At 43.7% G+C, this 25,550-nt stretch overlaps 2 protein-coding genes across 7 annotated transcripts in view; both read right to left on the bottom strand.

The window, feature by feature from the left end:
• Nucleotides 1-88: 88 nt before the first annotated feature.
• On the bottom strand, nucleotides 89-10,656 carry SIRT5 (sirtuin 5). Of its 2 annotated transcripts, none has more exons than XM_074871080.1 (9): nucleotides 10,592-10,656; nucleotides 9,788-9,929; nucleotides 7,128-7,261; nucleotides 5,372-5,597; nucleotides 3,728-3,815; nucleotides 2,727-2,780; nucleotides 1,681-1,804; nucleotides 729-844; nucleotides 89-364 (listed from the first exon to the last, which is right to left on the bottom strand). In XM_074871080.1, exons 2-9 carry the CDS (start codon nucleotides 9,909-9,911, stop codon nucleotides 289-291), a joined length of 942 nt encoding a protein of 313 aa, XP_074727181.1. In that variant the 5' UTR covers nucleotides 9,912-9,929; nucleotides 10,592-10,656; the 3' UTR covers nucleotides 89-288. The 2 variants fall into 2 exon arrangements, with proteins under 2 accessions (XP_074727181.1, XP_074727193.1); XM_074871092.1 differs by lacking the exon at nucleotides 10,592-10,656 and adding an exon at nucleotides 10,198-10,256.
• A 3,175-nt stretch (nucleotides 10,657-13,831) lies between these two features.
• KIF13A (kinesin family member 13A) overlaps nucleotides 13,832-25,550 on the bottom strand; it is a 115,477-nt gene continuing 103,758 nt past the window's right edge. For 3 of the 5 annotated variants that reach the window (XM_074871018.1, XM_074871026.1, XM_074871043.1), the window contains 3 exons: nucleotides 25,218-25,369; nucleotides 15,694-16,798; nucleotides 13,832-14,810 (listed from right to left, as the gene is read on the bottom strand). In XM_074871018.1, coding sequence (XP_074727119.1) covers nucleotides 14,524-14,810; nucleotides 15,694-16,798; nucleotides 25,218-25,369 — 1,544 coding nt within the window. In that variant the 3' untranslated portion in view covers nucleotides 13,832-14,523. Of the gene's footprint in view, nucleotides 14,811-15,693; nucleotides 16,799-24,581; nucleotides 24,687-25,217; nucleotides 25,370-25,550 lie in introns of all 5 variants that reach the window. The other 2 variants (XM_074871054.1, XM_074871034.1) reach the window with 2 other exon arrangements.

Raw genomic sequence — 25,550 nt, 5'->3', positions numbered from 1 at the left:
GCCCCGAGGCGCCCAACGGCCGGCAGCCGCACACACCCCCCCCTCGCCGCGCGCGCGCGCAGACAGACGAGGCCTGGAGAGCGGCGGCCCGAGGTGTCGGCGGCGGGGCCCGAGCCGCCCGCCCGCGCCCCGCCGCCCGTTTATTGCCGTGGGGAGCAGGGAGGGACGGTCCGACGAGACCCGCCGCCTCCTCTCCCACCCCACACCCCCCTCCAGCCCCCTGTGCCCCCGCCGGGCCGGGCCGCGGCGGCCGGGTGCGGCGCTTCCCCGCCGGCCGCTCCGAGGCGCTCAGGAGATGATCTCCGTCTGGTGGCGGGCCAGCGCCGGCGGCAGGGTGGTCCCGCAGGGGCCCGGGAAGTGAAACCTGGAAGGAAGCAGCCGGGTGAAGGGGCGGGCGAGGGCCGGCGCACGGCGCCCGCTCCGGCAGGGCCCGAGGGCGCTGGAGACGGGCAGGGGGCTGGTTCGTCCTGCGGCCGGGGGCGAGGCCGCCTGGGGCCAGACTTCAGCCTCACACTGAGGAACACAGTGGTGGCTTCAGCTTAAGTTCATTCCGCCGAGAACGAACAATCATCTTTTCCTGCTTATTAGAATAATATTTCTTAAGCATTGGGGGAAAAAAATAGATCAGGTTTGTTTAAAAATGTTCTAAGCACTGTAACAGCATAATGCAAAAGATAAGGAAGATGGAGGGGACTAAAGGTTGCTAGTTTAACACTCGGCAGCTTTACCTGAATCTGTTTGTAGCAGGAGTAGCTTCCATGTTAAATTCTGCTACTGGAACTCCTCTGGCAGATACCTGAGGGGCAAACATAGCAGCGGGATACACCACAGAGGAGGTCCCCACCTGCAGGGACAGGGCAAAAAAAGTCACGAGTGGAGCAGGCCAGTAGTTAGACAAAACTAACCCAACCCCAAGGTAAGAGCCCTTCTCAGAACACTGGATGTGCAAAACCACTAAATCGTGGAAGATCCCTACAGAAATGAAACCAAATCAGCATCTATTTAGTGTCACTGCATACATAGCTATTTAACATAGCATCAGAATCGGGAATTGTCTCTCTGATGCAACCCCAAGAAGTTTGTTTATAACTAGATGAAAAAAAAAAAACAAATCCCAGAAACACAAAATGGCAGACTTTGCCTTCAGGAAATGAAAACACAACATTCCTTCTGTTAACTGAGATTATTGTGTGAAGGGTACGTGATATTCTAAGCCGGTGGTTTTTTGGTCAGCAATCTGGCACCTACATGGCATGTAACCAACCTCACATAAAAAGCAGCGCAGGATAACGGCTAGCTACCTTCTTACAACATTTTGTCACCTTTTTTTAAACCGAGCATCAAAATAATCCTATTTTGCACTGTTTGAGGAATTCAGCAACTAAATGCTATCAGCTGACCTCTAACACTTGCACCTCCAACTCCGGGGTACACCAAATGCCAACTGCAGGTGCCAGCTGAGCAGGGTGCACACACGCTGAACCTGTTCGCTTCCCGGTGGCGTATGGACATTTTCAAACTTGATGGTCTTTTTCATGTTTTCCACTTGACGCTAAAAGTCCCTCAGGGGCTTTCAGTTCCCTCGGGGAAGTAGATACCCTTCTCCCTCCTCCAGGAGGTGCACCCCTTTCGCATGGCCTCCCTGCCGGTAAGGGCCCAGGTAACCAAACCGTCACTCACTACCAAGCAGAGGTCGCAGATATCAAGCTCCTTCTCGACCTCTGTGAGAATGTCAGGATCCAGGGTCTCGCCAAACCACACAACGTGGGGACGGAGGAGCCCGTTGCAGCCATCCTCCTCGCACCTGTTTAACCATCACAAAGGGACGGCGTTAATGCTGCTGACGCGGACGTTTCAAGCTGCAAAGCAGTTTTCATTCGCATTTGGGCACGTCTGTCTTACCTGCCCTCGTCGCTCTTTCCCCGCCCTCCCCACACCCCCCTCTGCCATGCGCTGGACAGAAGGCAGCTGACACCGTGCTACGCGCTTGTTGGAAGTACACACAGCCCGCCCAGTCACACAGAATGGGTTGCTGAACGGCAGTTCAACTCGGATACTTAATCGTTGTCCTTCCCTTACTCAGCTCCTGAAATGCATGAAACTTAAAACATAGTGTGTGTGCTACAGACCTCGGCCTCCATCAGCTTTACCAAACTGGCCAACAGGTTTTTAAGGAGGAAGTGAACTGGAAGACAGAAGCCTCGTGTTACCCTCTTTTCCTTAGGGATCAGATGAAAAATATATGGTGGCATCTACTAAGGCAAAGCTTCTGCCATTACAAAAAAGCACTGTGGCACATTTAATGCCTGCAAGGAAGGGACTGTGCAGTGGCTGTGCACCAGCACAGTGTTCCAGGCTGACTAACGGTGGGTAGTGCCTGCAAACGTATACTGTGTGGCACTTTGTTTCTCACAGCAATCCTCCTACTACTCCCCTTGGTACAAACCCCATAGATTTAGGCATGTTTCAGCTTGACGCTCAAGGACGCAACCATGCAATCCTTTTAGCATCACGGTAAACTTCTAGTACACACTCCTGTTGTCTGCTGTACCCCATAACTTCAGGCTCCATTCTCTGGGGCAAAGTCTCATGCCTTTTTCTCCAGTAGAATGTCTCTGTGTCCTTCCAAAACTACGCAAACAGTAATACGAGCCTTTGAGATGTGCAAAGCACAAGAGGTAACAGCAAAAAACAAAGCGTTCCTGAGGAAGTACTGAGGAACGTACTGAGGAAGGTCTTCAACTGGAATCGTGGCATCTTCTGTTTCAGGATCTGGAGCCCTGAAGCGACAAAATTGAAATATGTACTCAGTTGTACAAAGTGCACTTTATATATTAATAAAAACTTAGTATCCTCTAAAGCACGCTCTCCAGTCAAGGAATCTTTGCAACTTCATCCAACTTCATCACCTACCACAACCCTAAAATACCACATACAGGGCAGGCAGGCATTTGTCCAGAATTATCCCAGAGCTAAGCAGCTGTAATAAGCTGGTCAAAGTCTGTCAAAGGCACAACAAATATTTATGTAGCCATCTAAAGGTCTGATGAAATGCAAAGGGAAAAAACCCTAAAAATTCATGAGCATATATCCATCCTGTCCCCCCTCCCCCTTTTATTAACGGTGAAAGAAAGAGGATGGCTAGAAAAAGGAGAGTGAAGGATTCTTCTGCAACTTTTTAAGTTGCAGAAATCCTGGGAACTGATGCTTCCTTCCTGATTGACACCTCTGTATTTTGAGACCTGTAATCATGAGAATCTTATTGATGAGCTGAAGGACAAAAACTGCTATAAGGGCTCAAGAGATGCAGAAGAGGACAATTCCACGTATCAAACGCCCAATTTAAGGAATAAGCATCTGATTTAATAAAAAACCTGGAAGGTGAAGAGAATAGGTGTAAATACACATTCTCACAGAGTACAATTAGTTGTGGTCCAAGATGAGAGTTTCAGACCATCTGAAATTGTTCTAATTAAAATATGTCTAATATTGTGCTAACTCAGAGGTTATTCATTCACAGGACTTACGGTATCATGGGCTCTCACTGCAGTTACCAAACAGTATACTCATGTTCCAAAACAGCTGTGTAAAATTTAAGCATTGATACTACACTAAAGAAAAATGGGGTGGTTGGCTGAAACTCCTGTACACACCTAAAATGGCTCCTTTTCTATTAAACAGCAGACAAAGTAGAAAATACAGAGAGTTTACAAGGCAGACATATTACCCTTTCCCAGCCAACGCGGGGCATATTGGACTCTTGTAATTCGCAGCTATGTTCCCACAGTTGGTGCATCGAGTCTTAAATAAACTACCTGAAACAAGGAAAGAGAAAACATCGGGGATCAAGCGATTGCTCTGGGGCATGGCTGTACAAGCAAGTGGCTGTGTTTATCCCAGACAGCCTTTATTTGACCTTGAAGACTATACCTTGTGGGTAACTTACTACGTCAACGTAACAGCCAAGTGTGGAAACCTGGCAGCATTATGAACGAGAGGCTACTTACACAGCGCCTACACACGCTTTTGCTCGGCAACCCGAGGTGACCAGTGTCATAGTTCAGCACTGATCGGGCCCAGCAAAGAAAGACAGACATGGCCATATCAGCTGAAAGGTTGCAGCAAACAGCAGCAACAGTCCCTCTAAGCTACGATTTATCACCTTGTTCGACCTCACGACATGAGTAACACACAGCCTCCTAACAACATTTCTGAGGAAAATCATTATTTAAAATATCACTGAGAGATTATTTCTGCTTATTGCTTTTCCTCTTAAATCAAGAACATTTTCTTAAAAAAAAAAAAAAATGCTGGTTCCACACTGCTTTGTTTTATGCAAAACTCCCCAACCCCAAGACTTTTGTAGCATTAGTAACATGTTGCAGAGATGTGCAACATTACCAAGAGTTTAAAATTGTTTCTGTTGTGTAAAGAATAAAGATAATAAAAATTAAACTATACCCAAGGCTTTATCCTTGGATCCACAACTGCAGAAAAATTTGTGCAGGTTTCCTGTGTCCAGATCACGAAGCAGCAGTGGGAAATCCCATTTAAACCTGTTGTGATACTTAAGTTAAAAAGCATCATAGTGCTGGAGGACCAGGATGGGCCTTTGTCCTGGGAGCCTCACTCTGTGGCAGGGCCTGCTGAGCGGAGAAAGGGGGCACGGAGGCACCTCCAACGATGGAGAAGGGCTTCCCCACCCTCGCTCTCTCCGCACCTGTGTCTTTCCTCAGATCCAAAAGCCCCGCTGACCCCCGCGTGCTGCACCTGCACTGTGCTCCTCTGGCACTTTGCAGGAGAGAGGGTGGGAGCGAGGAATGCCACTGAGACGGGGGAGAGAGAGGGAGTATCTCTGGGTGCAGGGGAGAAGGGTAGGGGAATCTCATCCGTCTCCAGCCCCTTCTTCCTTTTGTCTTTGAAGGACAGGCCAGGACAGAGTGAAAGCACCAAAGGCAGGTGAGACCAGTCTTGCCAATACACCTTTTACTGGTGGCAATACTGGTGTGGCACCACCACTACCTTGCGGTGGAAGTCCTCATGGATTCTTTTTCCCTTTTCTAAGCGAAATCACAGCCAAGTGTCAGTATCCACATGTATTCAAGTGGATCCGAGGCAAAACTGAGCAGGCGAGAAAAGGAGAACCAGTTCCTGTGTACTGTCAGAATCCATTAAAAAAGAAAGATGAGAAATAGAGGCTATGAAGTACCCGAAACAACTTCCAAAAGAGAACAGGGTGACATTGTAAATAACTTCATGCAAGTTATTATCATTTTAAAGACAAATTTCTTTTCTCTCATTACTTATCCTGCTCTCTCTTCTCCCCCCCCAGGTTAGCTGGCCTGTAGCAGAGAGGTAATCTGACTCTTACCATGAATTTCTAAGAGGTGCTTTGTCCCTGCCTTTCTGTGTAGTTCATCAATATTTTGTGTAATGACCACAACGCTCCTTCCTTGCTTGCTCAGTCGCCTTTCGCACTCTGCAATGGCAACATGTGCGGGATTGGGATGTTTGCTCAGCATCACTTCCCGGCGGTAATGGTAAAATTCCCACACACGAGAAGGGTTTCGCGCAAAAGCCTCTGGAGTAGCCAGCTCCTGAAAAAGACATAACAATTCATTCTACCAATGAAAGGGCAAGAAAATCCCCTCCCCAGATGAAGCCTGCTAGATTACTGCCATTTACACTGCAACCAGCATCACAAAATAATCAAAAGCAGATTATTTATAACCAGATGCAGTTCAATAGCCCTTACAAGGATGACAAGTCAATGTATCTTATCAAATAAGGAAATAACTGGTATCAACAGCGTGGGGTACGTGGTTTTACATAGTACATTTGGACCTTATTCTGTGCTGCCCTACCAAACTATTAGGAGTTTAGTGCAGCACAAAGGAAGATGAGATATTTCAATGCACGTTATTTTTGGCATTCAAAACTCTCTCTTCCACAGAAGCCATAAAACTCAGTATTGTGTGGATATATTTCCACTGCTAACAATTTCTTTTCTGCCTTAATTTAAGTATAATACAAGCCACATTACAACCATTGCCAAAACCAAAGTCTAATGTCTTGTCTTGTATGTGCTGGTAAAATCTAAACTATACTTTTCATGCTAACTTTACTTTTGCCATATCTTTTTTTACAACAAGGAGTAGCTCAGTCTAATGCTTCAGTGCACAATTCTACTCATACAAAAATCTGAATGCAAGTTTTCTGAGGCAGAAGGACCAGGCATTTATACGCACACATGCTTTATTTCAATTGATAGTCACTGAAAGAAAAAACACCTCTTTAGATTTAAACCATCCTGAAACACTCATCTCTCTGACCGCTTTTTAACTTCACAAGATCTTTCATGAATGCTGTCATTGAAACCCATAAAGAAAGCAAACATGATTGCAGTGTTTGGGGTAGCAGTTACTGACAGTGTAACAGTTAGTTGAAACGTCTGCAGCACCACGCAGGATCAGACTCGTGAGGCACCTGTACGACTTGTGCGTTTTGCTCCTCGCTGCTGCACCACTCCACCCCCCAGTGTCTGCTTCCACCTCCTCTCCCACCCCAGTGGCTCCCAACGCGGCCAAGATCACACCAGCAAGAGAGACAGAGCTTGTGTGAGAGTTAAAGACTGTGAGGAGCCCTGCCCCCAAACACAAAAAAAAATTTCCTAAACCATTTTTAAAGTGTATTATGAGAAACCAAGATTAAAAGAAAACAACTAGTTGTTATCATTGGTTCTGTCCTTTGTTATTTTGACAAAAGGTTCTTCAGAGTTTAAAACAGGAAAGGCTCCATGAAGTAGGGAAACGGTGACAGTGTCACAAGATGAGCAAACAGCAAAGCTGCAAGGCCATGAGAAAACAAGGATGGTAGAAAGACCCACTGCTGTCTTCCCAAACAACCGATAAACTGAATGACAGAAAAGAAGTTGCAGCTGCATAAAGCAGACACCCAGGGCACGGGGAAGAGCTGCAGACACGGCTGGAGGGATAGCTCCATCCCCACCGTACCACCACAGGAGCACGTCCACCCTCTACGGTCCCCAGCTGCTTCTGTGCCTTCACGCCCACCCACCTATGGGGCAGAGCAGCGCAGCTGCGCAGACACCTGCCGCCAGTACGTACCTGGGCTTGCCACTTTCTCCAGAAACCTCCTGCCCCTCTGAAGGTGGGAACTCCACTCTCCGCACTAACGCCGGCTCCCGTGATAATGGCGATATGCTTCGCTTTGGCAAACACTTCTCGAAAATCAGCCATATCTGTGCATGGGGAGGAAGAACGAACAGCTGTTCAAACACTTGGACTTTTATGTAAGAGGCCATAATACAGGCAGTGCTGGCAAACTTATGCATCCAGAGACAGCTTCCACCTACACCTCCCATGGCTTTGATTTCAGAATACTGATTTGTTTCTGAGTTTCTGTATATTGGAATTTGAAGGGCAATTCCTGGAGATCCTCAAAAATGCGTATGAAAAGCTCAGTAGGGCAACATGCATTAAACTATGAGTATACTCAGTATTTGAAAGACACAGCCTTCAACTAAAAACCCACACTAGATGCTACCTCAATAACAACTGTTGCCACCACCACCCAGTAACAGTTTGCTGCCTAATTGTAATGTAAGACCCTAAGATGGAAAAAAAAAAAAGTTTAATTACAAAGTATCACCTTCAAAATTAAGGTAATTTGGGAAAACATTTTCTTCTGAGGCATCTCACCCATTTTCTAGGTTTGCAATTGTATTTTCTATTTTTGAATGTATATTCCCTCCATTCTTCCCTACATGGTAAAGTAACTTGGAAAAAAGATAGGAAATTTCCTTTACATTTTTCTGAGAACCAGACCAAGATTAAAAAGTAACAGGTTAGTTACAGAGACACAAAAAAACCCCCTCTTCCCGTTTACCTCAGATATTAATTTTAAAGCAACATATTTTAGAATCACAGAATGGCTGAACTGGGAAGGGACCTCTGGAGATTGTCTAGTCCACCCCCCACCCCCACTCAAGCAGGGTCAGCCAGAGCAGATTGTTCAGGACTGTGTTCAGTCACATGGCTTTTGAGATCTTCAAGGATGGAGACTCTATAACCTCTCTGCACAACCCATTCCCATGTTTGACCACCCTCACAGTAAAAAAAGGAAGTGTTTTCTTGTGTGCAGATGGAATCCTGTGTGCTTTGTGTCCACTGCCTCACGTCCTGTCACTAGGCACTACCGAGAAGTGTCTGCCTTGTCTGCATTCCCTCCCATCAGGTGTTGTCATGCATTGATAAGACACCCCCGAGCCTGGTCTCCTCCAGGCTGAACAGTCCCAGCTCTCCCAGTCTCTCCTCATATGTCAGATGCTCCAAATCTTTAATCATCTTTGTGGCCCTTTGCTGGACTGTCTCCAGTATGTCCCTCTCTCTCTTGTGCTGGGAGGCCAGCGCTGGACCCAGCACTCTGGGTGTGTCTCACAGGGGCTGAGCAGAGGGGAAGGATCACCTCCCTCCATCAGCTGGAGACGCCCTGCTGAGTGCAGCTCAGGACACCCATTAGACTTCGTTGCCACAAGGGCTCATCGCTGGCTCATGGTCAGCCTGGTGTCCACCTGGACCCTCAGGGCCTCTTCTGCAAAGCTGCTTTCCAGCTGGTCACCCCCAACCTGTCCTGGTGCCTGGGGTTGTTCCTCCCCAGGGGCAGCACTTGGCATGTCCATTTGCTGAACATCATGAGGTTCCTGTCAGCCCCTTTCTCCAGCCTGTCGAGGTCCCTCTGGATGGCAGTAGGACCCTCTAGCGTATCAGCCACTGCTCCCAGCTTTGCGTCATCTGCAGACTTGCTGAGGGTACACTCTGCCCCATCATCCAGATCATTAATGAAGGTATTAAACAATATTGGCCCCAGTACTGACTCCTACGGTACTGTACTAGTGACTGGCCTCCAGCCGAACTCTTAAGCTGCTAATCACAACCCTAACCTTCACAATTCACTATGTGGTTTGTTGGGGTTTTTTTTTAAACCAAAGGCAGGTTAAGTTCTTATAAGGAGAGAGATCACTGAAGAAGTCCCAAGACCCACAGCACAAGAGCTGTAGAACTGGGCAGGGAACACTATGATTCTGATGCCCGTCTGCTGTTGTAAACCAAACCTTACAAGCCCTTGAATGTGTAAAGCTCAGGCCAAAAGTCCTCCTCGTCTGGTCTCCAGACTCAGACAGCAGCCAAACACTGATGCTCAAGAAAAAGCAAGCGCACCTTGGCTACCCAACTGTTTGGGGTTTTACTGTTGTACCCATGAAGTTCTGTGCACAGTTTTAAAGTTAAGGCACATCCTCAAATTAAAAAAACAAAAAAACCCCCAAACAAACAAAAAGAGGATATTTACCACCGAACAGGGCTCCTGAGGTTACCCAATACCCTGCTCCTGATTTGTTATCAATGCTGGAGGCCCTCCATAATTCTTGTACAAAGAAACGAGGAGTGAGTTTTATTACCCATTGGGATTATGAAAAGGAAATGCAATTAACTAGCATACGCTTATGTGCATAAATTATAAATGCTAAAAACATGTCACCAGGCAATGACACTGACTGCAACTATGCGAGGCTTTTTGGAACTATACAGAATACAGACACAGAAGATAAATTTTAGCAGCTAGGAAAAAAGAAAAAAAATCAACTTCACAGTCTTCTAAACCTTTTGAATTAAACTACAGATTTTACCTATTACACAAAACCTTCTCGAATTTCAAATCTAGCTTAAAAACCTATGCGGGGTAGTAAAGGAAAAAACAGATATCTTACTTGAACTAGGACGAGCCATTTCCAAGCGAAACTTCTGTGTCTTTGAAGAAGAAGCAGCCTTAAGTCCACAATATGCTTGGGAAACCAACCTTCTAGCGGTAAATTGAAAGAGACTCATCAGCATCCCTCGGAAGTACTTCACCTGAGAAAAGATAAATGAAACGCGAGAAAATTTAGGGAGCGTATTCCTGCAAGCTCCCTGTATGCAACTCTTCGATTAAGAACCAAGCACAAACGTTATTCATGGTTTTCTCCTGCACCTTCAATTTCCCCCCTTGCGCTGCAAAACACAGATACCTCAAATCTAAGCCCCCTAAAACTGAAGAACCGCTTTTGTCTGGGTTTGCTTCTAGTGAAGAATTGATTAATTCTTCTCAAAGACTGCCCGGCCCTTAAATGCGTTCACTCACGCAAGGAAAACGCGGATTTAGTCTAATATTTAACCCACGCGACGCTTTTCAATGTCGCTACCTCACGCCTAAAAAAAAAAAAAAAAAAAAAAAAACAACAGAAAGCAGCAACCCTCAGGATACGACTGTCAAATTTTTCAGGAGGAAAAAAACAACCCGACGGCCGCTTCCATGGGCAGGGTTCACCCCCCGGGAGTGAAGCTGCGGCTACGTGCAGCTGCCCGCCTGCAAAAGGGCGAAGGAGGAACCGCGCCGGTGGACGGAGCCCCGCCGAGGGGGAGGCGGCGGCGGCGGCGCCGCCGCCGCCTCCCCCTCGGCGGGGCTCCGTCCGCCCGCGCCGTCCCCACGGAAGCCCCGGGGTCCCCGGGTTCGCGCCCCGCCGGGGGGTACTTACCTCAGCGGCGGTCGCGGCGCTGAGGCCGAGGCGTGAGGCGCCGCACGTCCCGCCCCGGGCCTTGCGGGGGGGCCGGCCCCGGCTTCGCTCCGCCCCGGCCTCGCCTTTCGCCGATAAGAGCTCGTAGAGCTCCCGCCCGCTGCGGTTAATTAGGTTAAATTACACCCCGAGTAGGTCTGAAAGGCTTGGAGGCTTTGCCAGTGTCAGACCTCTGAGGTCCACCCTCAGACAGGCACCGGTGAAACTCCTGGATGCCGCTGTGCCAACCCAATTCACGGTTTCCAGTTTTTATGAGGAAAGCTGGCTTGAGCTTTTCAGCAGAAACAAGGCAGCAACTGCTTTCACAGAATCGTCTAGGTTGGAAAAGACCTTGAAGATCATCCAGTCCAACCATTAACCTAACATTGACAGTTCCCAACTACACCAGATCCCTAAGCACTATGTCGACCCTACTCTTAAACACCTCCAGGGATGGGGACTCCACCACCTCCCTGGGCAGCCCATTCCAACGCCTAACAACCCGTTCTGTAAAGAAATGCTTCCTAATATCCAGTCTAAACCTTCCCTGGCACAACTTGAGGCTATTCCCTCTCATCCTATCACTTATTGCTTGGTTAAAGAGACTCATCCCTTCCCCAACAGCTTTAAATCCCGTCCTTTTTAACGTTACCTTTTTTCCTTTGAATTCTGTAAATTACCAGCTAAAATGATGAAGGGATCCCCAAAACGTGTACACTAACATGAGAAACGCTGAAAGCCCAGTCCCACTGTGCCACAGAAGTGCTCTTTTATGTCCACCACCTCCTCACCAGCCCAGGGAGCTGCTCCGGCCTCCGACCAGGCCCCTCAGGGCACCAGTTACCTGAGGGCAGGGGAAGGGAACAGCCAGACGTTGCTCCCAGGGGCTGGCAGCCTACTACTTCATTAGACTACTTCGTTAGACTACTTCATGGCACTTCTTAATTACTTACATCATAACAGCATACAATATTCTGCCTCCAGCTGCAAACACGAAGGATGCTTTTTGTGGGGGAACACTGGAGACAGCCAGCAACACTGATTAAACACCATGCTTTTGCTTGCTAGACTGTACCAGCTGAATGTCCATAAAGGCTTGTACGCCTGGAAGAACACCATCGACTAAATTCAGAAAAGAAGATAAAGGCCAGCATGAACTCATTTAACATTGTAACTATCCTGATGGTCAAAATCAGGACCATGGAAACCACCATGATAATAAGTTTGTTTTGGCAGCTCAGACAAATGAGGGGTTGGCTAGGCCCTATGTTAATCAGTATTATGACTGGAGTTGGTTTGGTTTTTTTAAATCAAGGTCTTAGTATGGATTGTACATCTTGTTAGGCAGTATATTTTAGATGGTGGCAACTGTAGTATTTTTAAAAAAAGCAATCTGCAGTTGGACTATCACCACAGCATTATTCCACTGACTATAAAGTTTAAGACAGCAAACTACTAGTCTAACATTACTACTAGAAAACCTGCTTCTGGGTTTATGTACCAGAGCTTGAGGGGCACAAACTACAATGCTTGCATTTCCACATTATCTCATTGCACGTCTTAGATACACTCCTTCTGACTTTAAATTAACCCAGGGCACGTTAACATGTGAGGTTTGCAAAAGTACAGGTCTTTCAGTAATAACAGAAGTCATGACAGCACAGGTTATGCGAAATATGTACAGCACAAAACTAGGTTGGCTTGTTTAGGTTTCTCTGGCATGTATAGATTGTACACCCAAAGCAGCAAAGTTATGCCGGTGTTTCTTAAGCAATCACGCCTTGTGTGCTCTCAAAGGTCTGAAACCAGGAACAGCCTACTTCAGCTGATGCTAACCTGGTATAAATACTGCATCTTTACCCTAAGAAAATGGCCACATCAGCTTTCAAAATTGTTTATAGTGGCCTTCGACAAATATGTTTATGCAAATGTGTGCGCGCACACACACACACGTGTATTTTCTAAAAAGCATTATAAACAGATTAAAGTGACATCTAAAATGAACTTGAAGCCTCCAGTGTTGGGTGTAGGTACCTGGCCATGCTCTAGGATCATCTGTGCCTGATAAAATACCTCCGCCTAAAGCGTTTTTTTCTATTATGGTAATTTCTTCCAGCAGCAGTATCATTAATGCAGTGAGAGCAACTCTAGGTGGGCACCAGAAGTATGAAGTGTTCTGCAAAGATATTCATTTCACCAAAATCAAGTAACACATAAGAATCCAGTCTCAGAGGAGCCAAAAGCTATGTCAAGGGCTAGTGCACCAAACTTCGCAGCCCCAGATTTCACCACCCCCCACCCAGCAGCCAACTGCATTGCACTCAGCTGAGGCACTGACATATTTAGCAATGAGTCTGTCTTGTCCGTCTTCCAGGAACTTGTCCCGTCTGCCCTTGACCCACATAATGCCATTCTCTGGCAGGAGGGCCCCAGCTCTGCTCCCCCTCCTATAAAGGATGGGGAAGGCAGCAGGTGAGGAACACGTATCCACAGGGGCTGCTGTTCTCTTAACGCTGCATGAACCGGTCAGTGTTAAAATAGGTTAATACCATTCAGTCTTCCACTGCAATCGTATTGTCCTTCAGCATTTTTACAAAAGTACTTTGCATCTGAGCACCGTCAGCTAGAAACAGCTTACTATTTTACCATGAAACCTAATTGTACCAAATACAAGCAAAACATTTTTTTTTTTAAATCCCAAGTAAACAGTCTGTATTCTAACACACAATAGGTCTGTACCAATTAAATACAGTATGGCAGTATATAAATTACAGTTCTTTACAGTAAATAGTAAAATACAAGAGTCCGCTTACTGTACACAACAATCAAAGAAAGAACAGCAGCTTTTCAGTAAGGTCCCAGGTATCTCAATCATTCACTTGCTAAGGAACAAAGAAGAACAGATACAGCAGGCCATTCACTTCACTCATTTTTTACCATGTTACTTTACAAGTATCCAGAATGCTTGTACAGGCATCTACAGTATCTACAGGTGGAACAACCTTCTTAGGAATTCATGAGCACCAGACATAAATCCCTCCATCATTCCTATTATTAAAATAAACTTTACAGGTTAAAATTACTTTAGCAGGTTCTATTTCATCTTGATAATAACCAGCAAGTAACAAGTGCAAAGTTTGCAGTCATGATCCATTTACTGCTTCTTTGTTTCCCCATTCCCCTCCCCCCCCCAAAAGCAAACCCCCCACCCCACTTGTTGTCCTCTCATGCCCTTGCAGTAATACTGTTTCTGCAGTCAAACTGCCCGGCTGGCTTATGCTAACATATGAAATGCCAGACATATAGCTTCAGGCATTGTTAGTCATTTCAATCCAATGCCAAGTCAGCACAGTGGCAGGCCTCTAGGAAGACAAAAAATACGAAGCAGTTGGATATTTCAGTGTGCTTAAACACAGAACATAAGGCTGCACGGTGCCCAGTGACTAAAAGAACCATGGCACCAAGTTATCAGTTAAAACATTTACAATAGAAAGATATAAACAGCAAATGCATCAGTCTAAAACAAGTTCTTTGGTAATTAAGAACAGCAAACCGTAGCTTTTTTTCCCAAATACGGATTTATATCCTGGATTTTCCTCAATAAAATATTTTTGTTGTTTAAAATATATCTCCCAAGTTGTTGTGTAACAAATAGTCCAGTACCTCAGTTATCTACAGATCAGCTTTAACTGTATTTTAGTGTGCAGCCGTATCTGCCCACTGGCAGACAAACTATAGATACACATTCATATATATATATAATATATATATTATTTATAAAAAATTAGAGAATTAAGTCAAGGACTCTAGGGAATACACATTCCATATGGACAGATTAAAATGTACAATAGCTTCAAAAATCCATAAAGTTTTCTACACAGTGATGCGTGTAGTAAGTGCAAAAATACTGCAGTTTAGTTAATCCAAGATTTCCTGTTTTCCTGTTTCCTAGAAAAAGCAGAAGCCGCTGCATCTCCTGAATGGCAGAGGACTTCTCCTCCTGTTTTAGGAGTGGATGATGAGCTTTGAAGCACGGAATTTTTCCGTTTCTCTGAAGCAGAAGATGCCTGAGACCGTGAAGTGCTACTCCATTTCCTTGCAGAAGCTGGTGCTTTGCTGAGGCGCCCAGGACGAACAAAGACGCCATGTCGTGGTTTGCAGTGGAAGTACTCTCTGCCTTTTACAGTTCCATCGTGCTTCCCTTCAATAAAAATAAATGCACAGAATTAGTTGTTGGTACTTCCATTAGCACATACAACTGTAGCACTGAAGTGTTTGATGCCTTTGGTTATCTGTCAGTCAAGATTTTTAATGCTGAGTGATGAAGCCAGATCATACCATACACTAGGGAGAACAAAGCCTGGAAAGGATGGCTTGAATTGTGACCAAAAAGATGATTTCCTAAAATATTACTTTGTTAAATAACATTTTAAAAAGTGAAACATTTCTTCATTTTACAAAATAAACTATCCTCAATTGCTTACAAAGCTTAAAATTTAGCTGCCAGAGAAACTTCTAGTATCAGTGGTACCATCTATTAAGCTCCTAAAACCATCATATTTTTAAAAGACCTGAAGCATTTCTGTAGACTTGCAGAGCATTGACTTTCTGACCCCACTGGATTGAAGTTAAAGAAAACCTGTGCTCTGTAATTAACCTTTCCCCCTGGGGTGAGGGGGGAAGTATCTGAAAGCTACAGACAGCAAACCTATTTGATAAATGATGTCCATTGTTAGTATTGCCCACAAACATGCATGTGCATTTTTTAAAAAAAAAATCTGCCAATTTTAGGCTTTGCTTGTTTTTCTGATCTATAAAAATAGATGGGTACCAATCAGAACTACCACAATGTGCAAAAGCATTATTCTGCATAAAGCGAGAAGAACAGGGCTTTAAGACAGTTAAAAATTAACCCTTAGCAAAGTATTCCTATAACCAGAAAGCCTAGAACTGGGTGTATCAGATTTCAAGTCTATATGAAATTAGAGGTATTTCCCAAGACTGAACAGCATATGATTGTAGTTTAACTTTAAAAAATAGATCACACTAACTACACAGATAACCCAGACCATATTTAGTCTTACCCAGCTGAACATTTAGTTCAACTCCAACCCAGATTCCAGCAGAAAAATCCACCGTTCCAACGTATCTCACTATGCCCATCTTATTACTTCCAACACAGACTTGTTCACCCACTGCCACCCAGCTAGGCAAGACATGGGCTTGATCTGCAGAAGCACCTTCTTCACCCTCGGAACCATCCAAGTGGTCCTTCCCAATAAAATCGTCTATTGAAGTATCAGGGTAAGTCTCACGGTCTGAAGTCTCTTTTACCAGAACAGGACACAAAGGGCTTTCCCCAGCGTCTGCAAGCCGGTCGCCAGCTGCTGCTGCTGCAGAGCCCACCTCGCCCATGCACGTGCTTTGCTCCTTGTCAGTGCCTCGGGGTAGCTCTGAGAAACTCACTCCATTAGAGGACACGAGGGAACACGACTGCGGAGCTGTCGAATGGTCAAAGTCCTTTCCATCTTCGACACCCATGAACTCTGTAAAGGAGTGATCTTCCAGAATGTCCGTCGTGTGCTCAACTGTTGCTTCACGCGCTGAAAATTCAATTGTGTGACAGGTATTTTTGACATCCGAGGAACTTGAAGCTGAAAGTGATCCAGCTCTGGGTAACTGCTGAGACAGTGTGTCAGTGGCATCAAGTGCCAGTGGTACTTGTTCCGTTAAGGCACTGTTTTCTTTCAGTGGTAACACAGGTAACTTTTCTCTCGCTAACTCCTTTTCTGACTCTCGACATTCCTTGTTCGAAGATCTTGCATCATGTGCAAGAGCAGATCCTGAGGGATCATTAGAGTCCAGCTCCTTCGTGTGACTGGCTAGCTGGTCTGTGCTATCACTACAGGGAACAAGCATGTCAGACAGGGTAGCGTTAGAGGCACTGTGGGAAAAGTAGCCACTAGTAATACTGCTAGTGGTGGGGCTGCGGGATACCTCTTTCTCAAGAACACGTGAACTCATGAAGTCTGATTTAGAAGAAAACCATTCCCTGTTCTCCAGGCTAGCATTGTAAACACTGAAGTCAGCAAACTCCTCTGGTACGTAAGGGCGGAAATTTCGAAAACTTTGTGGACTTATCAGCTTCTTATTAATGGCCTCCAACTCACTGTCTTCCTCCTCGGAGTCCTGCAAAAGAAGAAAAAGTTGCATGGGATTTGGAAGCTACAACAGTAAAGTTTTCAAAATAAAAAAATCTTCCTTGATTTTTTCCTTTCTGAATGTGGAGAAATGTATACCTTTAATATTCTTTAATTGAAGAATGGAAGACAACTCTGAAAAGAGCTGTTGGGAACATGTCCTGTCTATATTAAGCTATTCAGTTTTTAGAAAATAAAAGATAAATTCTAAACATTTCAGAAAATATGAAGAAATTAAGTTTGGCATAAGAAAAGCTCACAGCATGAGAAAGTTATATGTTTACGTATTTTCATCATACTCATTTTTTTAAAAGCCATGTGTTATAAACTTTTATTTTCCCATGATTTAGACTAATTAAACCTACTGAAGGTATTCTATAGAGTTAGTTGGCCACCTAACAAGATAAATATGGACTGGAAGGTCTCCACTGCAATACTGATTTTTAAAATACTGATTATTAAAAACTACTGCACAATGGGATTTTCTATTAATCTGATACCAGTGAGGCTAAATAATTTTGCTTACATTCGGCTATCACACCTGAACACATTCTCAATGTTTGAAAATAAAAGGCAAAAGGATCAAATATTATACAGAACCTTCAAGGAAGCATTTGTGTGCATACATGTACGTGTCTGGAGGGAAATAAGTGACACTAATCAACCTGGCAGACTTTGGAGGCAGCTCACTGAATGTCCCTTTGATAACGAGTGGTGATGCACAGTGAACACCCCACAAACGTGGCTTTCACAGAGCCCAGCTGAAGCTGAGGACTTCAGTCTGTCAAGACGCATCTGAGAAAAACCCCAGCAACACAGTTGTGCTCCTCCCCCACTATAAAATACTGCAGGCAAGACTCCACATGGATGCTTTTTAAATACTTCATTTTTCATATAAATATATGTCTTTCTTTATACACATATAAACATATGTATGTATACATACATATATCTATGTGTACACACATATATTAAAAATGGCTAGTTTACAGCAAATTCCTACTAGAAAGAATAATATTTTCAGGAAAATGAAAACTGCTAAAGTACTTAAAGTTTAGAGGAACTCAAGCATCTATTATTTCTCTATTCCTTTGTCGGCATCATGGATTTCAACTACTGATCAAGGCAGACCCTGTGTGGTATCTAAAGTAGTTCAATACTTTCAGACACCTGCCACGAAATCACCCATGGAAAAAGAACAGCACAATACTTAATCAGATGACCAATGCACTGAGAAACAATACATCAAGTTTAAGATAAACATCCTCTTTAAAATGTTCTCCTATACTTTGTAACAACCAAGACTGCTCAAATAACTTCCTACAACACAGCTTCAAATACACAGACAGCAAACAGGTTTGTTCAGTTTGCACGTGTCAGAATAATCAAAGAATTGTTTAGGTTGGAAGGTACCTCTTGGGGTCATTTAGCCCAAAACCCCCTGTCTGGGTTTAAACCTGGCTGGCAGCCAAACACCACAGAGCCCCTCGATCACCCTCCCCCTCCCAGGAGCTACTAAGAAGAAAAATTAACTCTATCCCAGCCAAAACCAGAACCCCCCTGCTCAAGCAGGGTCAGCCAGAGCAGACTGTCCAGGACTGTGTTCAGTTGGGTGGGTTTTGAGATCTCCAAGGATGGAGACTCTATAACCTCTCTGCACAACCCATTCCCATGTTTGACCACCCTCACAGTAAAAAAAGGAAGTGTTTTCTTGTGTGCAGATGGAATCTTGTGTGCTTTAACTTGTGTCCACTGCCTCACGTCCTGTCACTAGGCACTACCGAGAAGGGTCTGCCTTGTTTGCATTCCCTCCCATCAGGTGTTGTCATGCATTGATAAGACACCCCCAAGCTTGGTCTCCTTCACGCTGAACAGTCCCAGCTCTCCCAGCCTCTTCTTATGTGTCAGATGCTCCAAGCCATTAATCCCTTTTGCAACCCTGCACCAGACTCACTTCAGTAAGGTAGGGACCTTTCTTGTACTGGGCAGCCCAGAACCAGACCCAGTACTCCAGATACGGCCTCACTAGTGCTGAGTAGAGAGCAAGGATCACCTCCTTCAACCTGCTGGTGATGTCCAATGTATTGCTGGGCTTCTCTGCTGCAAGGACACACTGCTGGCTCATGGCTAGCTTCTTGTCCACGAGGACCCCAACTACTTCTAGGGAAAGCTGCTCTCCAGCCCATCAGCCCCCAACATACATTGGTGCCTGGCGTTATTCCTCCCCAGATGCAAGACTTGGCATTTCCCCTTGTTGAACTTCATGAAATTCCTCTCTGGACAGTTCTCCAACTTCTTGGGGTTCCTCTGAATAGTAGCACAACCCTCTGGTGTATGAGACTGGGAGAAGTGGCTGATATCATCTGCAAACTTGCTGAGGGTGTGCTCTGTCCAGTCATCCACGCCATCAATGAAGGTGTTGAGCTGTACTGGCCCCAGTATTGAGCCCTGGAGTACACTGCTTGTTACCAGCCTCCAACAGGACTTTGCACCTCCAATCACAGCCCTCTGTGCCCAGTCGTTCAACCTGTTTTTAATCCACTTCACTGTCCATCTATCTAACCTGTACTTTGTCAGCCCATCTATGATGATGTTATAGGAGATAGTGTCAAAGGCTTTACTGAAGTCAAGGTAATCAACATCCTCTGCTCTCTCCTCATCCACCAAGCTAGTCACCTTATTGTAGAAGGCAACTGAGGCTGGTCAAGCATGATCTCTCCTTTGTAAATTCATGCTGTCTACTCCCAGTCACCCTCTTATTCCTCATGGGTTTGGAAATGCTTTCTAGGAGGATTTTTGCCATCACCTTCCCAGAGACAGAGGTGAGGCTGATCAGTTTGTAGTTAGCTGAATCTTTCTTCTTTGTTCTTCTTGAAGACATGAGTGATATTTGCTCTCTTCCAGTCTTCAGGTACCTCTCCCAATTGCTATGACATTCAAAGATAATTGAGAGTGGCCTTACAATAACATCAGCCAGCTCCCTCAGCACTCGTGGGTATGTTTACTTCAACAAACATGCAGTTTGTTTCAGTGCTCCCCAACTTGGTGATCCTTTATCGAGGGTAAGTTTTCTTTAGTCCACACTTTCCCTTGGGTCTTAGGGGCTTGGGATTCCCGAAGGCTAGTTCTACAGATCAAGATTGAAGTAAAGAAGGCATTGAGTACATTGGCCTTCTCCAAGTCATTTGTGACCAGTTTCCCTGCCCCTTTGGCAGTGCAATTAACTAAAACATCCTCATAGGTATATATTAGGAAGCACATGCTTATGTGACAAGGTCTTTCATCTAACCTGGAGGTGGTTTCTTTTTTCTCTAGCTTTTGATTTTTTTTTTTCTAAAAAGAACTGTAACAGTGTTCTAAATTATTTCACTTTTCTTTTATCCTGCAATTTTTTGAAGTTATCACTACTCACCATGACCCTTGTCTATAACAAGGTCTCATTTTCCTTTCTACCATGTTCAAGCTCATAGCAGATATAATTTAGTCATATTATTCATGCAGAATGGCCTCAAACTAATCAAGATTTCCACTGATATTAAATGTTTGTTGGTAGAGCAATCAGTATCTGAAGAAAAAAATGCCTCTACTTGTTTAAGTATATCTGACAAATCCAATCGGATTTCAGATTATTAATATTTGCTCAAATAATGGCTTGGCATCCTTTGCTTACTAGTTTTTAAAGCTCTGCTTCAGAGTTATTTCTCACAGGGAATTTGGATGAGGACTTTATTTTGCAATTATTTATTTCTCTGCAGAGGAGCAATAGTGTTATGAAATGCCACATAAGGCTACTGAAAATTATTTATATTACTTCCTTGCATCTGAAATCTACAGGTAGTACCTTTAAAAGTAAAGGACAAAACTCATATCCACTTCATTGAGACTATGAATACCCTTCCAAGCACTAAAGCATTATGCAAAGCACCTTTTTTGCACATTGGAGTATACTTGTTGCGCGTCTCTGAGGGACCTTTTCTCAATTATTCTACTTAATCTTTTCCTTTCACCCTTATTACTTATGCAAAAGTGTTGCTCTATGCAGAAACTTGTAGTTTGTTTTTAAAATATTACAAACTCCGGTGTTTATCAAATACAGTGGGTTAAGATATTATATGAACTCCAAATGGCTTAGAATTTCATGAAGGATTTCTAGTCAATAATAACTAAACATCCACTTGAAATCAAAAGGCATTTTTATAACAGAGTTCTTTGTTTCTCCTTCAAATCCTGCAAGAGTCCTCATTTGACTGAAAAAAATCCTAGTACACACAGGGTCCCTGTTCAGAATCAGACTGGATAAGAGGCACTGTAACTCAGAAATGGCTCTACAGACACACAGACATTGATGACTTGATCAGGAAAAGTCAAACAAGTAACCACATTGCCAGCTGTGCGTCATGTCAGTTATTTATCATTGTAAATACAAAAGTTAAGGTGCAGAGAAGCAGCCTTATTACTAGGACATGGGTTGTGAAGAATGCTGCAAACAGGTGACGAGACATCATCTTGTGTCAAACAAAAGATGCCCCTTTCAAAGCTCCTCTCTAGCTTCCCGATTGGGAAATTCCAGAAACAAAACCATTTCAGGGGTCTTCAAATTATTGTGGATGTAAGATGTGGGCAAAAAAGAAGGAAACTACTTTATACTGCTCAGGCTATTGGTAGAAATAAAGATAAAATCCTTGAAAAATTGGTAAAAAAAACTGCAGCCACTTCCCTGGAAATAATATAAAGACTATAAAGAAAAAACAGATTTAAGAACTGGTAACAGGAAGAATGTGCCAGCAAGAACTAAGACGACAAGATTATACATCCAGATGTTGCAATAACAGAAGCAAAGCAAGCAGGAACACAGAGAAGCTTCCCTACACCTGCTTTATAACAAACATACTGCGTAGTTAAATGTTAAAGTACCTGAGTTTTCAAATCCCTAAATTATACTTCTCAAGTGACCTCAAACATGCTAGTTCTTATTTTACTAATTTAAACATCAGTAATACTTATTTAGTGGTTGCACCACTGGTGCTTCAGTTTTCATCGCCCACTAGGAGGATTTTCTCTTAGCCAGGGGGAAACACTATACGGTATGAAATACCCCTCTGGCTAGTTCAGGTCAGCTGTCCTGGCCATGCTCCCTCCCAGCTTCTTGTGCACCTGCTGGCTGGCAGAGCATGGGAAACTGAAAAATCCTAAACTTAGGATAAGCGCTACTTAGCAACAAATAAAACATCAGTGTGCTATCAACATCATTCTCACACTAAATCCAAAACACGGCACTGTACCAGCTACTAGGAAGAAAATTAACTCTGTCCCAGCCAAAACCAGGACACCCTCCTTTGACGTGTTAATTACAGGCAGTATTCAAATACACTCAATATGAAAATGTCATCTGACCTTAACATATTCCAGTGTGCTCGCATAAGATATAGAACATTCCCTTCTGCCATGCTGTTTTGAAATAGTTCCATATGCGTTTAATATTGCAAGTTACTGTCTAAAATTTTAGGTTGAATGCTCTACTTCAGGCCAACTGAATAAAAATATTTTTTGTTAACTGCTTTTTAATTTTTCCTTCCTTTGACAGACGTGTTTTGAATATTCAAGAAAAGAACAGATCCCAGAGAAACATGAGAAAAAGGCCAACCATCATTCTTAGGCCTACTCAGATGCAGAACATTAATCTAGTTAATATTACTAGCTTCCTGTATGTTTAGTTGCTTTACTTTTATGGCATTTTTTTACATGCTGTAAGATGCAAGTGAGCATGACACCTGAAGCAACATCAATCATCCAGTGATTAAGTAGGAGTATGAGGCTCTGTACCTTGGAGCGATCATTTACAGTATTGATTAATAATGTGAAAACTTTACTTCGAATCAGACAGAGAGGAGCAGACAGCTAAAGATGCATGTGGACCTGTGACGCTACCCTAGTGTAATCTCTGAATTTATTCTGAGAGCACTACTCATCTAAAAGTGTGAAATATATACTCCAGCCTAGTTAAAACATAGACTTGCTCCAGCTCTGAAAAATGCAGGTTAGCCAGGGAAGCCTACATCTTACAAAGGCTTCTTTCCTTAAAGAGATAAAAAACCCCAGAAGCCATCATTTGATAAACCCAATGCCATAAGCTGGCAGGGGTATGCAAAGCAGCCGTCTCAACCTCCTCCCCACTAGTGCCTGCTAGTTCTTGCCTGCCTCCCCGGTACCCACTCAAGTGTCTATAAGGTGATCAGACAGGGCAGTAGATCCACATGAAACAGAACTCCACAGTAGTCTAGGCATCAGGTGGATGGATCAGTTCCCTTGATCTGACTTACTACGCAACCGAACCTAAAGCAAAACCGAACAAAAAAGCTTGTTGATGCAAAAGGGAGGAGTCAGTGCAAGGGTAGCAGCAAGCAGCTGAGACTTGAAAGAACAGCTCTTTCCAGAGCCCTGTTGGCTACAGCAGGTTTACAGTGTTCAATTAATTAGTTCCATTCTAATTGGAAAAGCCTGGTACAGGATGTTGCCCTTTTCCAGCTCTGAAAGCTTCTACTTGTGTTTGGAAAGCAGCACAAGCAAATGCCTGGGTTAATTCAAGGCATGCATGGGGTGGGACCCTGTTTTTACTCAAGGGATTAAAAGTTGCTATGGCAAATTTTGTAACAATTTAGTTTCCAAGGATGTTTTTCAACCCACTAGAAGACTTTGTCTTCCAAACATCTTCATGCTATTTCTATCAGTGACTCTGTGTGAATCAGCATGTCAGCTACCTTATGGAAAATTAACATGATTGAGAATAAAACAGCTGCTGCACAAAACCAGCAGCCAAGCTTCCAATATACACACCAGAAGACTCAGGATACTTTGGTATAACAACCTACAAAACAGTATTAGAAATCCAGACCACATTTTTTAATGGCTTAGCTATATGGTAGAAATGAAAGTAACTGTTGACTAGGAAGAATCTATCACTAGGCACTTTGTGGTAAGAGAGGCCTATAACACTTATGGGAAATAATTTGAAGGTTCTGAATTTTAAATCTAAAGCTCTGATTAAAGCAAGTATTTACAGCCATATTTCACAGCCCAAAACCCGAGTCCATCATACAGCAGAATCATTGATACACCTTCTGTTGAAGCAGCAGTGAGAAAAGGATTTGGCAGGTAAAGGTTAAAATAAAAGCCCTCCACCTCAATTCACTGCCTGAATTATGAAGACAGGCTGCAGGTTAATTAAGAGCGGCAATCTTATTTTAGTCATACTACTTCCACATCAGGCAATGAGAAGCTTTTTATAGTGTACCCACACCTAAATGCACGGTTACTTACACCAAATGGGATCATTCCATTTACTCTGGGGTATAGTCACAAAATCTGGGTAACATACAAGGTATATTAGAGTGACAACAACATGGTTCACTAAACCACCCTTTACTTGATCATTTGTGCCCTGTAAAAACTAAAGCCTCCCCTCTCCCACCCACCCTACAAGACAAATCACATATGAATATTTAAAAAAAAAAAAAAACCAACAAACAAAAACCCCAAACCAAACAAAAAAACCCAGAACACTAAAACCCAACTGAGTTAGTTTCAATAACAGATTGCATTTGCAAGCCAGGCAAGCAATTATTCATTATAACCATTAGTTACAATCAATCACAAGTTGTTATATCCACATTACACCTTTTTCCTGCTGCAGTAGCGTAAGTGCCTTAAGCCCACCACCAAACGGCCCTAAGTCCACCACCAGGCCTTGTAACAGAAACTGGTACAAAACTTACAATCTTTTCCTCACGTATGCTATTGCTTTCTACAGGCATGCTGCTGGCATTACTTCCTGAAGGCACAACACAGATAGCGCAATGCACCCGAGATGAAGGCATGCTCTGCAAAGGTTAAGACACACAACACATCACACAAACCACAACTCTGACCACAGCACTAAATGCGTGCAAGTTAGAAAGGCATTAAGACGTGATGGAAGTGAACTGTGCTGCCCATACATACATCAAAATTCAAGTTAATAGGTAAACTCATGCGCTCCTCCCAACAGAGTTTTAGGCTGAGGAATAAAGGTCAGAATTATAACCACTCTAGAACACTTATTCACAGAATTACGCTTTATCTATGAAAAAACACATGAACATCTTGCTGGGAAAAAAAAAAAGCAGGTTTCTGTTACTTTAAAATAGAAGTATCCTGTAAAGAAGAATACTTACCAAGAATTGAAAAAAACTCTCCAGTGTTTCAGGTAAAAAACACACCAAAACTCCACCACATGTAAAGAACATCCTGATTAATTTTACCAGAGAACTACAAAATTCTATTGAAACAGATGCATGGTGCAAATGATTTGCCAAGTGTACAAAAAATCACTCAATCTTCTTTAAAAAAAACAGGTGGTTTTCAAAGATTACCTCTTGACTAAGCAGAGGTCGGCTTTCAAGCGGGGTCTTCCTTTTATGTTCCTCTTTCACTGGCATTAAGGGCTTGAAAAACTTTGGTGGCTGAGGAGAAAATGCTTTAAAAGGGCTGGCCATTAAAGCATGGGAATTCTCTGCTACAACACCTAGGTAAAAAAGCAGAAATGTGGTCAAGAGATATGAAGAACTGAAATTCTTCAAAGTAAGAGCATAATTCAAAATAACTGGAGGTTAAGCCATGCATTTGGCAAGCTGCTGGCTACAGAAAAATGTCAGTATTTTAGTATTCAACCACTGGCCCAAGCACAAGATAATGCAGAGCTCAAC

Source organism: Strix uralensis, chromosome 1 (genome assembly GCF_047716275.1).
Source record: "Strix uralensis isolate ZFMK-TIS-50842 chromosome 1, bStrUra1, whole genome shotgun sequence".
Taxonomy (NCBI): Eukaryota; Metazoa; Chordata; class Aves; order Strigiformes; family Strigidae; genus Strix; species Strix uralensis.
Note: the sequence above shows the minus strand (reverse complement) of the source record. Positions and strands in the feature narration are given on the sequence as shown.

Bases quoted from the DNA above. Each gene is read 5' to 3' on its own strand.
- SIRT5 (XM_074871080.1), bottom strand. From the start codon at position 9,911: ATGCTGATGAGTCTCTTTCAATTTACCGCTAGAAGGTTGGTTTCCCAA. The intron at 2,781-3,727 runs GTAATATGTCTG...TTGTCGCTTCAG, and splicing joins CCCGCGTTGGCTGGGAAAGG to GGCTCCAGATCCTGAAACAG. The intron at 845-1,680 runs GTGAGTGACGGT...CTGTCCCTGCAG, and splicing joins TCTGCGACCTCTGCTTGGTA to GTGGGGACCTCCTCTGTGGT.